The following is a 16,537-nucleotide window of genomic DNA, read 5'->3' as shown; positions in this document are numbered from 1 at the left end:
AATTTGTATTCATATAATTTAAATTAATTTAAAGCCGTAGACAAGAAAATTAGAGTAATTTTTAGGTCATAAAATTTTATCTAATTAAGAACTAAACCGTTTAGAATTTATCATAGAGATAATAAAGCGTATACCAAAATTCACTTGGTTTTAGCATTATTTTACTGTAGAAAATTTCTAGTAGTTTTAAACCGAAAAGTCTTGCATTCACTATTACATATATTTTTAATGTAGTATTTTTTCTATTTATAATTTTAAAACAGTTTTTATTCTTTCTGTATAATCGATTGCCAATATGATATAAAATATTATAAATAATTTATGCATCATTGTAATGAACTACTGCCGCCATAATGGAATATTAATTGAATAACTTATGATATACTTAATCAGAAATTAAACCAGAAAGAAAGTGCTTTTTAATAATTAATTCCTGCACTGGACTAGGTGTTAAAGTTGCATAACGTGCGAGGTAACTTTATCTACATAACATTAATAATGTTTTCATACGCGAACAGGTACTACAATGGCTAATTGTAAAAATTAAATATTATGCAAGTTATAGAGTAGTCCGGGGTAATTGCGAAAAAAATGTCATTAAATAATCCTGAAATACTTTGTGTATGAAAAATTTTGCTTGTTCTGAAAATTAGGATGCAAATGTTTATTTGAGATATAATTATTTATTGTTGGATCAAATGTGTTGAAATGTTTTGATTGAACTTCATAATTGAAGGATCAAGCCACATTTTATATTCATATATATTTATAGGTTTATATGATGTTTTTTGTAGTTTTGTATTCTTGTGTTTATTATGAATTTTGTATTGTTATTGGGCAATACTTTTTTATTCCCTAATTCTAATTCTTACGGACTATATATGCGAGACATTCAGTATTTATTTTGAGAGAAACATAATTATGTTTGTTAGAAAAATACCCGGTAGTAGATATTTCATTTTTCGTCAAACGTATTGACAATACAATAAGTAATTTTAATAATTTGTTATATAGCACGGCTACCAAAACGTAAAAATGTTGAATTCTAATGTTGTAATATTATTATGTTATTATTAACTTCCCGTAGGGTAAGTTATTGTAATCGCCCAAAATCGAAATTGAAATTTTTTACATTTCTTCACGTTTTGAAGGTTTTGAACATTTTGGCATACATCAGAAAAAATGGATGTGTGTGTGTGTGTATGTATGTATGGATACAATTTTTCGTCCCCGTTTTCGGGCGCACGGATCAAGCGGTTGTCTTAAACATTGTCTTAGTATGATCGTAAGATGAGAATTGTAGGAACGACAATTTCGCATCAATCAAAACAAAATATCTTCTCGTCTTTTATGTAGTGGGCTGCATTGCCCCCGCTTCCCGTAATTACGGTGCGCGTGCCTGATGTACTTATCCACACCTCTCAGTGTGACTAATCAATTTTCATAATAGATTTCATATTTTTTAAATGATTCATTAGTTCAGTACTATAAAATTATTAAATCTATTACTGTGGGTTATCTAACAACTTTTACATAAAACGTATGTAACTGTTGAATTGTATAATATTATATGAAAACTTACAAGAATGAATATATACTGTGGATTTTAGTAATGTACTAAAACAAATGTTGATTACCGATTTAAAGGAATAGTGGATAGTTATTGACTTAGATTTTCCCCAAATATTTATGTTATTATCCTATTTTGTAACGTTTCCTCAATCAAGTTTGCGCTTTCCTTTTCCTTTCTCTATCATTAAGTTACTTTCTCATTTTTTATTATATTAAGTCAGTTTATTAATCAGATAATAGAATATAATAATCAGAAGTTGCTCCAATGTTGTACTTCTTGTGTTTTCTACGCAATAGAAAACCGACAAAGTAGAATGCGAATATTAAGAAATATACGAATATTTCTGTAATTTTTTGAGACTAGTTTTTGGACAAATTTATCTACATTATTTAAAAAAAAAATTGTACGGAAGTGAATTTTTCACCGAGATTATCAAATTGCAGCACAAAAGGCAGCAAGCAAAATAATAAAAAATATTTTGTATGAAGATGGTAAAAAAAAACAGTTGAAATAACAATTTGCTGAATTTATCTATTGTAAAATTGAATTTTGTCTAATTTATTTTATTTTATTTTCTACTTTTTATTGTTAACACCTATGACCTGGGGTAAAGGTTCAGTTGGTCCTTTTTACCCCACCCACGTGTAAGCTTTCATAGAAATTATATAAAAAAACTGTTGAATCTAACTTAAAATTAGCAGTACATCTTAAAAAACAATTAAATAGTATATACTTAAAAATTATATCAAGGTCTCGTAAACTAAATAACACTGCTCACAACGAAAAAAGTAACAACGAAAGAAAATAACTTTTATGGATTTTCAAACATTGGCGTTTATCTCTCGATAGTAGCATCAAGGTGATGACTGGTTAAACATCTTTTGCTCTCTACTTTCAAATATTGTTGTTAAGAAAGTCTTGACTTAATTTTTGAGCTATCGGTGGTGGACCTTTCTAAGCTCCGCTCTACCGTATATTTTTTTATTTTATAGTACTATTTTTTTAAATAGCATGTTTCATGATAAAAATGGTTATATATCCTACCCGTGAAAATATTTAAGACAAGAGATATATTTTGCGAAACGGTGAAAAACAACAAATAATTTTTTTATATTTTCTATGACGACTAGACACTCTAATCCAGCAAATAAGTTTTGCTCAAACACTTCAGACATAAAAGAACCTTGAATACACATAACTATTATGTAAAAGGGAAGTGATTACTAATTTTGTAATGTACAGATTGTTTGTTCAATTCTAATTATATACAACATCCAGCAAATACAGTTAAATATTTATTAAGCCATGATGTATTGAAAAACTGTCATAGTAAAAGTGGTTTGGATAAAGGAGAATTTGTTGATGCATTGGATGGTTGTGAAAATAATAACATTAAATTATAACTTTTGATGGCAAAAATATTTTTTTTATATGACCAGTGCCGGCTTCGACTCGCGCTTGATTAAGTTTCCTTCGTTTCATATGAGTTTCATACGTCGAGTTGCAATTACTTACTATCAAGCACAACGTACAATTACTTATGATCAAGAATGAAAGTATTTGTTTCTTTTGAAAAGCGGCCGGAATAAGTCCTTTCTACATGAATACTGATTTCTACGGATGAATGCTCCACTAGTTGGATTATAATAATGTTCTGTGTCAAAGCGGAGACAATAGGAAATCATCGTACAATACCCATATTCATTCATCATTCATGTCGGTTATCATTTTACTATGATGTGCATAAATCTACAATGCATAAAGCCACTACGGAGCCACGCGCTTATTGTTTAAAAGCCGTTTTAGTACGAGAGTCGGGGGATCATTTAAAAAAAACTCTCAAAAGTCACTCATAAAAAAAGATTCACTTTGGGCTGTTGTGCTGACTTTTTAAAGGATCGTCCTATCTGTATGTGATGAATTTATTATTGCAATATCTGTAATACTAACAATTTTTTTTATTGATGCAACAATATTGGGTAAGCTCTATTCTTAATTAGAAACATATTGCCATCTATATTTTCGAGTGAAAACCGATGTTACTGCTGCTTGACGTCTGGTTGTTCGAGGCGAGTATCGAACCTAGATTATAAGTCCTTACCTCTAACCACTAAGCGACGGGAAACCTCTATAATACTGATAATAAAAACATAGCTGTTTTTTTTTGCATATAGAAAATAGTATTTTCAGAATACTGATGATTATTTTAAATTAATTTATTTTTTATCTCCAGTGCTTTGAGTGAGAAAATGATTGAGTTTTAGTACAAGTAGATGTAATAAAAGCTTGATAAACTAAAACAAGGCTTTAATAAATTTACTTCACGTTTGCGAAAAGGAATGCTCAGGAATGTATAATTTTTTAACTTTCTGAATGCCAATAGTTAACTGATCTATTAGGACAAATAAAATTTATAATTATATTTTGATTACTTGTTCTGGAAAATATTTTCTCGAAGATTTGACACTTGAAGGAGAAGATGATCACGAATTTTCAACAATGTAAGATATCAAAACAATGCAGTAAAAATTGAAGTTTTCACTTTTTTTTAAATGCATATCATCAATATTAGAATCAGGAATTGAGCTACATTTTCGGAATAGTAGTAGACTGAAAACCGGGATACCTTTTGACTAATAAATTTTTACTAATAACATTTGGAATATTTTATCGATTTGTTTTGAGACTATGAACTCTATAGTCGTGTTAAGTTTCATTAAAAACGCCCAATAAATTTAATTATAAAGAAAGGGACGATCTTTGCTACAACTAATTAGCATATTTCCAAATCATATTTTTCTGGCAAAAATTTAAACTTTTCCTTATTGAAGTTAAAAATGTACAATATAAATTTCGAGAAAATAGATAAACGCTTATAAGCATTTACGTAAATTTTAAATTTTAAATATTCAATGATAATTTATATAATTCAAATGTTTTATTTTCTACATCTGTAGAAGTTTGTAATTTTTATATGTTGTGCTACAGTAAGATTTCCACTAGGTTCCAAATTCTAAAGCAATGAAATTCTAATTTTTTAAGTCAAAACTTATGAAATAAGAATTTGCTGTTCACATCACTTACTAGGTTCAATATTTTTTATCTAAGAGTCTTTAATCTTAATCTATATTTGAAACATAGATCAAATTTAAAATCCAGCTCTGCAATTAATCTAGGACTGTACTGAATCACTTTTGTGATATATCCGTAGACATGAGAAAAGTCATACACGATTTACATGAAAAATTATTTATGTCTTTTGTACTCATTATCTTAATGAGTGTTTCCTGATGTGGTAAATGGAAGAATACACGCTTTGCGATAATAATGCGTCACTGGAATTAATTTTTATTAAATTATCATAGTCATTATGCAACATTCAGCAAAACACATTTAATTTAATATTGTCGTCATTATATAATCATTTTTATTGAAGACAAAGAACAAAAAATATCAATGAGATAATTTTAAATCTTAATTATTCAATATCTGAAAATGGAATTCCTCAAGATCAAAATTAATGAATTTGATAAGTTGATTATGAACTTTTTTTCTAATGTTATACATAAAACGCGACGTCCTTGATTTTACGCATTTCATTAATTCATCAATATTTACATTAGGTTTCATGATACGTTTCCTTTAACAACAATCGATATTTTATCGAAAATAATTTAACTTACTTTTGCATTTTTTCAGAACTGTTTACACAATTTAAAGTACTTACTTTCACCATTAATGAATTCTGTAAATTTATTTAGTAATATTTGACATCAATATTATATAAAATAAAAATAAACTACAGTTACAATTCCAAGAATATTCAAAAAGTGTAAGCAAAACTGAAGCCCTTTTTCCAAAAATTTATCTTTATCACTACTGTATTGAATTGAACGGCTATGGGCGATAATAGTCATTTTGGTGTTTATACATATTTTTTTAATCTATTTTTGTGCGTACACACCCCCAGGGACGGTTGTGACCCTTTTCTTGTATGATTTGTTTTTTGGACAAATTCTCCCAACTAACTTGTAAATTAAGGCAGATCAAAAAAAGTGGCACATCCGTACCCAGTCCTCCCCTATAATATGTTTTAATTTCTATTTTCTGGAAACTCTTCTAATATCGAATATTGTCGATCACATGTATAGTATTCAATCACATATAATGACCTCTTGTAGCTTTATAATCTGAATAAGAAATCTTCAAAATCTTGAATGGACAAAAAGTAAACAGCCGTAGGCAATACACCCAACGACACATTAAATAACTAATAATATTCTTAGGGCACGACTAATTACGCCTTTTAAAAATGAATTTACATGAAATCAATGAAATTCAACTCAAAGTTTAGCGCCCATGGCCGTTAACTAGAGACAAGAATGTTACGATGATTATTGCATTGAAAGTTATTTGTGGTGAAGGACGATCACATCTTTATATTCATAAAAGTAATTATGTTAAATCTATCACTAAATGATAATGTTATATCTAGTCATGTGCAAGTATGTGTCTCGTCTTGATATTTTGATTATTTGCATAATTTGATCACGGAACTTGTTTTTCTAACAGAATTGGTATACAATTAGTGGACTTTGATTAAATCAATTATTTAGAATATTTAATTTGACTTAATTTATGATATTTATGACGCAAAATTATATTTTGACTATTTAAGCAAATGCACCATTGAATATCATTAAACATCATTAAACATCATAAAAATCATTAATTTTCTAAAATGTGAACCCCGATCAGTTTTTAACGTGTTAACCAGGCGTGTGTTGTCTCTATAATTTTATATGTTTATATTTTATTGATACCGAATGAATGAAAAACTCTAAAATATATATTGAATATTAATATTTTTGAAATACAAAAAAAAAATAGAAAACAAGTATCAAAAATATAGGCTATATAAAATAAATAAATATAAAATATATATTTATGCCTCCTACTCGCATAACAGGTTAAATAGTTTATATCGTTAATGTAATGTATTTTTCTCATATTTTATTTCTTTACTATGTATTCTTTCTATTTATTTATTTGACCATATAAGCTAGTACAATAGCCATATTCCAGTATATGGACCCTAAATATCAAATACTCTCTATGAGTATGTAATTCAATAATTCTATAAATATATGTTATCTATAATTTGTTTATAAATTATGTTATAAATGTGTACAGATTATTTACTATGTTGTTCGTCTCATAAATAAAAGTTGATACTCTTACCCTTTCTTTGAGTTACATAAAAATAAAATTTTCCTCACTGGCGAAGCTTATTACAAAATGTAAATTATATTGCATCTTAAGCATTTCATTTTAATTTAATGTACGTAAATTAAAAATTAAAATTGTGATAAACTCGTTTTTTTAAGAATGTGATGAAATCTCTTAATCAGTTTTATATAAATGACATAATTACAACATTTAAGATGTCGGTGAATATTGAATAATGATGAAGGTACGCGATGAATTATGTATAAATAAAGGTATCTCAAGTATCAATATGGATTTTTTGGTATCGCAATGCTTAGAGCTTTGGGCTTGCAATCGCATGGTTCTAGACTCGATACACACATCAGACAGCCTGATATCAAGCAGTAGTGATGCCCGTTTTTACTTAAAAATATAGCCTGATACCGGTATTGCTACATCCTATTGAAGATATGGCCAGTATATCATCAGTAGGTATTAGATGATTTATATTAATAAAATTATATTAAATATATAGGTAAACTGTTGGGTTGCTTTCTAAAAAGTGACAAATCTAAGGAGAAGGTTCATAACAACAGCTGATAGAACTGTTAAGAAGAAGATGAACGCATATGACTAGTTTTATAATTAAAAACATACCTGACTACAATTTTATTCGGCAAATTGACGAACGAGTAATGCACGTTTAGACTTGTTTAAATTTTTAACAAGATATATTTTAATTTAATAAGATAGTTTTGATAAAAAAAATTTCATACGGATTTATATCACTGGTTGCGATATGTGTGTGTGTCTCAGTAAGCTTTTTAAAACTGCATTGACACTTATTATTCATTAATAACTTCATTATTTTGTTAAAAATGTTATTGACATATTGAAATCTTGTTAATTCGCGATATCCATCATTTTTATATTATTTCAGAATACAATAAAATATTTCCGTTCATAAACAATTATTTAAAAACAATTTTATTTCTTTATATAGTTATAAATCCGAACAAATTTTTCCACTTGTCAATAATCAAATCCTGCGTCGGTAATATATGCGCAAAACAGGTTCTAAAGAATTTCGTCTTCGAATTTTTTTATATCCTTTATTTGACTTGCCATTCTCACAGTGGAGAGCGTTGCAAATTCTTCAAACTGCTCGTTATAACAATTATGGCATAACGTTCCCTCGAAATAAGACACCGGTCGAGCACACAAATATATTTTTTAACGATTGTTTACTTGGTTCGTTTCGCCAATTTGCCAAAACATATATATCTTTGTCAACACTAGCTTTTTCAAAAATCAATTTATTCGGTAATAATAATAGTTATCTAAGATGTAATAAAGAATTGTTGATATTTTTTCAATCATTCAACTTATAATTTAATAATTTATTTAAAAGGTAAATGATCAATTAAAAACAGCTAAAATCAAAATTATGCGTGGGTGAAATTTAGCTTTAAAATAATGTATCACATGTGGTACAAAATGCGACAACGTGGTAAGATAATAATTTGTATAGAATATTGCAAAACGATTCGAAAACAAAATAACCATCCTATTGCACGACACTTATTAGTATTCGGACTTCCCCATTGATTAGTGGTTAGAGATATAGAATTTCATTTGATGATGTCAAATAGTAGTGACATCGGTTTACATTTGGAAATAGTGATAGGTGAAATACGGACAAAATGGTATATATGGGCAGAATGACATAATGGCCTTATATGAAAATTGTATAGTTCTAGTAACTTTTCTGCGACGTGACAAAAACCATAACCATAATCTTGTCAGATGTTGATCGTCATTGTCACAGTCTTGTATTAATCAGATCAATTGCGTATCGAGCCTAGAAAAGTTTATTTCGAGGGTGGTTTTTTCATGTTTTTGGGGACTTATTTATTATTATTTTCAATTATTTCTATAACTAATATCAATGAACTTAGGTCAGTACTAGTGATTTCGATCAATTTTATTGCAATAATCAGGTGTTTGATAAAATTAATTTTTGTTGACACACTTACATAATAGACAAAATGACATAGTACTATTTCGCATGAACTACAGGGTAGTTATTCAAGGCAAAAAAAATTAAACTTGTAAAAGGTTGGTTTTAAACTTTTACTCCAAAGAATCAATGGTCAAAAAAGAAGAGACTTGCATGTGTTGTAAAACTCTATTTTCCCTTTTCGAGCCCGGTGAAGGTTGGTTATGGTCCCTTTTGGTATCATGCTCATGTCCCAAAGAGGACCAAATGATGTATTTGTGAACTATATTTTTAAAACTTATTATCTCAAAATGGTTTTTGTTATTAGTTGCATTTATCCTTAATAAATATGTTATTATATTACAACTGTTTGAGCTACCATCTAAAAATATAATATAAAATCGCTATAAAAGTTCTGATCGCTGTTCAAATATTGACAAAAATATTGTTATATTTGATTATTTGATTGACAGATAAATATCAGATATTCGGAAAACGTAGAATTTAAAAACTTTAAAATAGAAGTAATATTAAGATTGTTTTACGCGTAATTGACTATTGTATAAACAAAACAAACATTTACGATGAGGCCAATACAGGTTGTTTTACCCAGATAGCTCATAAAAAATTCTGCGTGTGATAGCCGGAGCTTTGTTCCAACCTACAATTTATAGTAAACCATCAATAGAAATCTATTTATTTATCGATTCTCTTCATGAATTATTGTTCTGAGATATAATTAATAGTTTGCGCACAATGAGATCTACTTGACCCGATTGTGCTGGTTATGAGCCGACACGTGGTTCTCAATGGAATCATTCGAGTTTTTTCAAATCACTGATGTCAGGAAATGACTAATTTCGAAACAGCTGGTTAGTAATAATTCACTAGAAACGTTCTGAATGCAATTATAATTCATATTTCTGTTGTTAATCGATTGCAAATTAATTTATATTCATATAGGAGATATCGTGTATAGAAAAATCTATGTTATTAAATTAAGGAGATTTGAACACGCGACGAACACGATAAAACACACGTACAGCACCCATCGAGCTTATGTATATTATATATCTATGTACAATTTTAAGTTATTTTCTATGGTTATTTTATACTTGCATGATAACTAAATACCTTGTTAAGAATGAATCATTGGATTTAAAATTGTGTTCAATTATTGTATGGAATATTAATGAAAATAAAAAATTAAAAAAAAATGAAAATGAAAAATCTGTAAGCTGTATATAAAATTCTGCTATATATAATCTCGACGTGTCTGATATTAAATGAGCATTAGTTATAGCGCATTATTTCTCTGGATGCAAATCATACAATAAAATAATGGGAATGAAAGCATGTGATATGGAGTAAAAATATGTAAACGAGAATATATATTTAAAATGTGCCTCACTTTCACTATATATACAGAACAGAAGCAGTTCAACATCGTAACGAGTAAATTGTGCAGAATGGCGTCGTCTTTCGAGATACTAAATTATACATTCAAATTGATTCACAGGAATTTTTTGTTCAACTCACAACGACTCAATAACAGCTTTTTTAAATTAATTAATGGGAAAATCCATTATAGAACAACTGCTTTATTTTCCGTTTGATAACAAGACAATCCAAGTGATGTGTATTCAGTATCAGGATTAAGAATTGCTTTTCAATTAATGTGATTTCAATTTATTTGTATTTTATAGAAAAATGAAAACTCAAAATGTAAGATAGACCCTATGTACCTCATAAGCAGGGTAAAAAAGACTGCCCAAACAGTCTTCAACAGATCAATGTCTTATTTTTAAATTCAAAGGGATTTTACAAAATATTAGCTACATTATTCTACCAATGCAAAATATAAATATTATGAATACATTTTTTACAAAGATAATACTGCACATAACCTAGATCTGGTATTTCGGCAAAAATATCCATCAGCAGAGTTGGCACAACTATTTATATAAGTTATCTCTTGTAAAATTGCCTTCTTTAACTTAATTCACGTTTTTAATTACTATTTTTATATTGTTCACATCTTTCCAAGGTAAAGGTTCAGTCGGTCTGTTTTACCCCAACACATATAAGCTTTTATAAAGGTTATATAAAAAAATGTTGAATCTAACTTCAAAATAACATTACATCTTATAAAACAATTTATTAACGTATACTGAAAAATTATATTAAGGTTTCGTAAACTAAACAACAGTCCTCACAACTAAAAAATATAACAACGAAAGAAAATAATTTTGTTATGAATTTTCAAACATTGTCGTTTATCTCCTGATATAGTAGTCATGAAAATCAAGATGATGGTTATACATCTTTTGACATCAACTTTCGAATATTGTTGTTAAAAAATTATAGGTTTATTGATCGCATATAGCACCAAGTATAAACTGTATTAAAAATTACAGCTAATCCATATGTTTCGGTCTATATCAAGATTAATTAGCAGAGATTAATTTAAATAAATAATTGATTTATAGTCAGTTTATTTTGTTTGATCTTTATTAATACATCCTTAGCGTTTCTAATATATCCTTTGCTAATCATCGCAAATAATAATTCTGAATGCTGTTATACTTAATGACCAATATTAGCTCCTAAACAAGAAGTTTAACTATCACACGAGGGCTTTGAATACAATTTTTACTTTATATATTAAAAAAAATTGTGTTCGTTTATTCGATACTATATTATACTTATCATATAATATATACTTAAACTTTGCAATTTATACTATCTCTTTTTTTCTAATATGATAATTTTACCCTGCGCTTCTTTTCACTTTCGTACATATTGTAATTCTTAAGAATGTCTATGGAATGCTTTTATAGTATTTTCCATTTGAAATGCAATTTTTTTATTATGTTTTCGATATAGTATTATTGATCCTTTTATGTTCAAACCATTGAATGAATTGTTATATAATTGCTTTCATAACTAACTTATAATCAAATTGATTATTCATATTCATATTAATCATGGCTAAGAAGTGAAACATTTTTTCCACTTTTTTGTTATGTGTTTTTATTACATATATGTATATGTATGCATATATAATTATAATAAAATAGTTTCGAAATGATAAATTAAAAAACAACAAAGATCGAGGTTAACTATATTATATATAAAATTATAGATTGCTATAAGTATGTAACAAATTCCATATTAAACAGAATACTGCCATATGTTACAAAAAAAAATTACAAATGAATAATTCGCATTCCGTAAAAACATAAAAATATTTATAAAACTTTCTATGCTATTTTAAGCAAGAAACTGTTCCGATTTAATAACAAATTCTAATTGTTTTATCTCGGTGACAAATTCTCATAACAAAGTTGAACATTCTGATTAGTGTGAAAAAGGAAGTTATATCGAATCACACTGTCTATGTATCCGTTTGATTCATGGGAAATTAATCTATAATGCGAATTGTAAAAAATTAAGATAATTTACATCGTTCATAATTAGAAAATGTTTTGTGATGAATGAGATGCGAGAAAGTTTTAGTAGAATCACAAGGAATAAGAATAATTAAGTATTTATAAGGATCAAATCAGATCTATTTAAATAACTACATATAAATAAGTAGTTGTTTGTAAGTAGCATTTTGCCTAAAGACAAGTTACATAAACTTCGCGACATGTGTAAATAATCGACTTAATCAACAAAAATTATAATTAGCTTTATAGATATATCTAATGTTCAACTATTCATTTCAAAAATAAAGATTTCGCTTTCATTAAAACGTTTTTTAGTCGATATCTTTGAGACACTCATAATATCTGCAATAACTGTAATCAGTAGCTACCGACGAAACACCACAGGACGTACAGATGCTTCGGCATAGATTCTGATAAGAATCGCTCGGCGAATTCTAAATTTTGAATATTGTTTATAGTTTAATCGCTTACTGTAAGTCTCTAATATTTTAGTATGATATTTCAGACTACGAATCTATCGTTTTACAAAGTTTCATCAAAATCGTAACAGATTTTTTTTTCAAAATTTAATTACAAAGAAACGAGCCGGCCGATCTTTACCAAAAACTAATCAACGCGATCCCTACCAATATCTTTCGAACAGTTTTAGAAAGTTTAAAATCGATTCAAGAATGTGGCCTAAAACGTAGACGAAAATTTTTACATTTTTCTGCTAATTACAAAGAAACGGCTTAGCCGATTGCCGCGCAAAACTGACCAACGCTAGTCCTAATATTTTGTTTAATATTAATACTATTTTTGAATTGATTTAAATACCTTGAACCGTATATAATCAAAGTTCATTTTAGAGTACCGACCGAGTAATATCCGAATTTGGTGTTAATTTTATTAATTGGACATGAATTACCGATCAAAATTAAGTGTTTAAATGATAAAATGTAAGCCGAATGGTTTCTGTAATATACAATTTTCTTCCATCATTTGAAATCATAGAAAATTATATATTTGAATTTTACCAGTTCATGAAAATAAGAGTATTTAATTAAAACTTTTGTGGAGATCGTAGTGTTCAATGTAACAAATAATGACAAATAGTAATAATAGTGACAAATGTTCAATACATTGGAATTTTATTTATTTTTTATTATTTTAAGTTTTTTTATTTTCAGCTTATTTAAGTTTTCAAGTTCACAAAAAATTAAACTTCTATTTGAGAATAGAAAACTTAACGAAATATTCACGGATGTGCCACTTTTCTTTGATTAGCCATCATTTTGTTAATTTACCAGTTAGCTGGGAGAAAAGTAAATTAAATGGTAATTTGAACATTTGTCTACGAGGAACTACTAAAATACTGTTCTTAAATACAATTTAGATTAGTCATATCAAATCATACAAGAAAAGTGCAAATGTTACAACCGTCCACATATTTTTTTAAAACTAAATATCTTCGTGAAATCTTTTGTTTTCTTGTAATGAATTTTCCTTCCCTTTTATCTTTCGTATTTTGTCTTAGTTAAGTTAGAGTTTTTTCTATCTGTTCAAATTTCACCCAAAAAGGACGATAAATACATTTCACTACATACACGAAACAAAACTGGTTGCTGTTAATTAACTACTAATGTTCGACTTACAGCAAAATAGTAATCAAAGTGATCTATCTGTAAACAAGTAACAGTTTTTATTACAAAAATCTAACAAAAAACTTAATTTTGGCTCTTTAAAAGCAATTCGATCTAGGTATCTTTTATGGAAACTTGATCCAACAAACATACTTCATATTTCTTCCTTTGGACCCTATTCTAAATTAGTATAATATGGCTGTTACGACTACTGCTACAACCTTAAGATGGCACAACAGTACCCAATCTCCCCTACTGTTAGGATCATAAACATCCTAAACGATTTCTATAGAACAGGTGAACTTTCATAATCGAAACATCGAGTAACTTATATTAAAGTATTTTCTTTCATAAAACGAAAGCTTTTCTGTTAAGAAGATATAAACTAGGAAGTTTACCTATTGTTAGAATAATTATATTATTTGTATGAAGTTTTGGTGCTTATTTATGACTAAGTCAAAATCTAAGGTGAATGTATTCCATGTCTAACAGTTAGTCAAAGTTTGTATGACAATATTTAAAAGTTATTTAGTTACAACTGCATAGAATTCTATGCGTTATTGTTCTAGTCGTATAATAATATCTAACAGTATCTATTGATATCACGGCGCATCGATGAAAGTTACGAAATATTTCAACGCAACAAATTAATTGTTTGACTTCGTACATAAATTGTTGGGCAATCGCACATGAAAATGTGACATAAATACCACATTTACACGTATAGGCAAAGCTAAATTGTTTAGTGCACATAGACTTTTAGAAACTTATCGCCAAGATGTAATAATGACCAGTAATTACAAATGCATTATTATAATATGTTCCATTAGTACTGTATTATAACAAATTAAGCATGACGCCGCCGACTTCTAATTACTATTAAATTTACTACTTTTGAATCGTTGTTGCGACACATTCTTAAAGAATTAGTTCGTATATTTGCAAAGCAATTTACATTTATTTACGCAAGAATATTTTATTTACTATAACTATTGTTACCTAATATAATCATTTTCACTGAATATTCACATTCAAAACGATTTTTGTTATTTGTGTCTTAACTTAGTGTGAAAGTAGAATGTTGAATTTAACTTGCTTTTATAGATGCAAATGAATTTTGTTCATATTCAATACTTCATAAAAATCGTCAAAGTTTAAAACAATAAAATAAAACGATGTAGGGTAGTGCCGGGCGCAAAGGTTCAAATTGACTTTGAGCAATATTGAAAACCAAATCAATTATATCACAACAAGTAACACCTTAAACAAACAACTATCTGACTATGATCAGTAAATCTCTTAGTTAATACATTATTGAAATGTGTTTTTTGGCTATTATTTATATCACTTGGTTTTTTTTTACACCAAAGACGGCATAAAATGGGACAGTCAGGGAGTGAACAGATTTAATGTCTTATTTTTAATATAAAAGGATTTTACGGCATAATAGCTGCGTTATTTACCCAATGTAAAATTATTTAAATATTAAGGTTTCGTAAACTAAACAACAGTGCTCACGACCAAAAAAGTTAACTACGAAAAACATACAGCAACTTTGTAAGAATCAAGGTGATGGCTGGTTAAACATTTTTTTCTCTATACTTTCAAATATTGTTGTAACAAATTTTTTAACTTTACTAGTTTTTTGAGCTTTCGGTGGTGGACTGTTTTACCCACGGAATATTAAATCTTGCGCTACCCTATATACTTCATTTTGTGTCAGTAAGAATAAATACTAATTATATATAATCCTGTATATCGATTTTTAAGAATAACTTTACATCAAATTACGATATACCACCGAATATAGTTCAAACTTTAAACTGTCATTTTCAAAGTTATCTGACATTCGTATTTGAGCAGACTTTATGCATTAGTATCTTTACAACACGAAATTCAAAAAGAGATTTAATAATTACATCATATTTTGTATGCTTAGTGCCAAAAGCTTCATTGCTACTCACTCACACATACAAATATCAAATAGTTTTTTTTCTTTCATTTATATAAAAAATAATATGTTAAAAGTATCTGGATACATTGTGTTTAGATAAAACAAAATATAATGTAACACTTACACACCACTTCCTGAGGAACGTGCTGGTCAATTTGGCACAAAGTTTACTCCGTCCTTGCATCTTGAGATTAAAATTCAAAATTTTTTTACTAATTGGCACTATAACGAAATTGAATTTTAACACAATTCAATTTGGTGGATCTCAAAAATAATTTTGGCAATACCGCGCAAAAACAAACAAATTCACAGTTATTAAGTCACTGTCAGTCAAATAAAAATAATACTTGGTTTCCTTTAAAGAGTTTCACGTTGGCACTTTTGAGAGAATTCAAATATCACAACACCACAAAAAAGAAATCGATTCAAGAAATGGAAAGAACAAGTTTTTTCTGTTTAAATAAATTAATGTATTCACTTCTTCGAATGTTAAGGAGAGCGTAAAAAATTATCGACTAAAAATATACATTAGTGAGACGATCGTGTTTTCTAAAGCATTTACATGGTAAATACAAGAAGTAGGTAACGGGGTTATGTTTAGATTTAAAAAATCGCAGTCAGCTGTTTGATATTATTTTTGTTTGAAGTTTCAAATCAATTACAACACTTGCACTATTTATATTACACTAATTTTTGACTCTGTCCCGTTTTTTCATAATTCCGAAATAA

General features: G+C 27.9%; 1 protein-coding gene across 1 annotated transcript in view; it reads right to left on the bottom strand.

Moving 5' to 3' along the window:
• Nucleotides 1-15,992, bottom strand: part of LOC113376495 (scavenger receptor class B member 1-like) — a 133,024-nt gene extending 117,032 nt beyond the window's left edge. The window contains exon 1 of the mRNA XM_026616438.1: nt 15,935-15,992. Coding sequence (XP_026472223.1) covers nt 15,935-15,992 — 58 coding nt within the window. The remainder of the gene's footprint in view (nt 1-15,934) is intronic.
• Between the last annotated feature and the right edge of the window lie 545 nt (nt 15,993-16,537).

This window comes from Ctenocephalides felis, unplaced genomic scaffold (genome assembly GCF_003426905.1).
Source record: "Ctenocephalides felis isolate EL2017-DRISC unplaced genomic scaffold, ASM342690v1 CF-g0.4_SCAFFOLD_01886, whole genome shotgun sequence".
NCBI classification, from domain to species: domain Eukaryota; kingdom Metazoa; phylum Arthropoda; class Insecta; order Siphonaptera; family Pulicidae; genus Ctenocephalides; species Ctenocephalides felis.
Note: the sequence above shows the minus strand (reverse complement) of the source record. Positions and strands in the feature narration are given on the sequence as shown.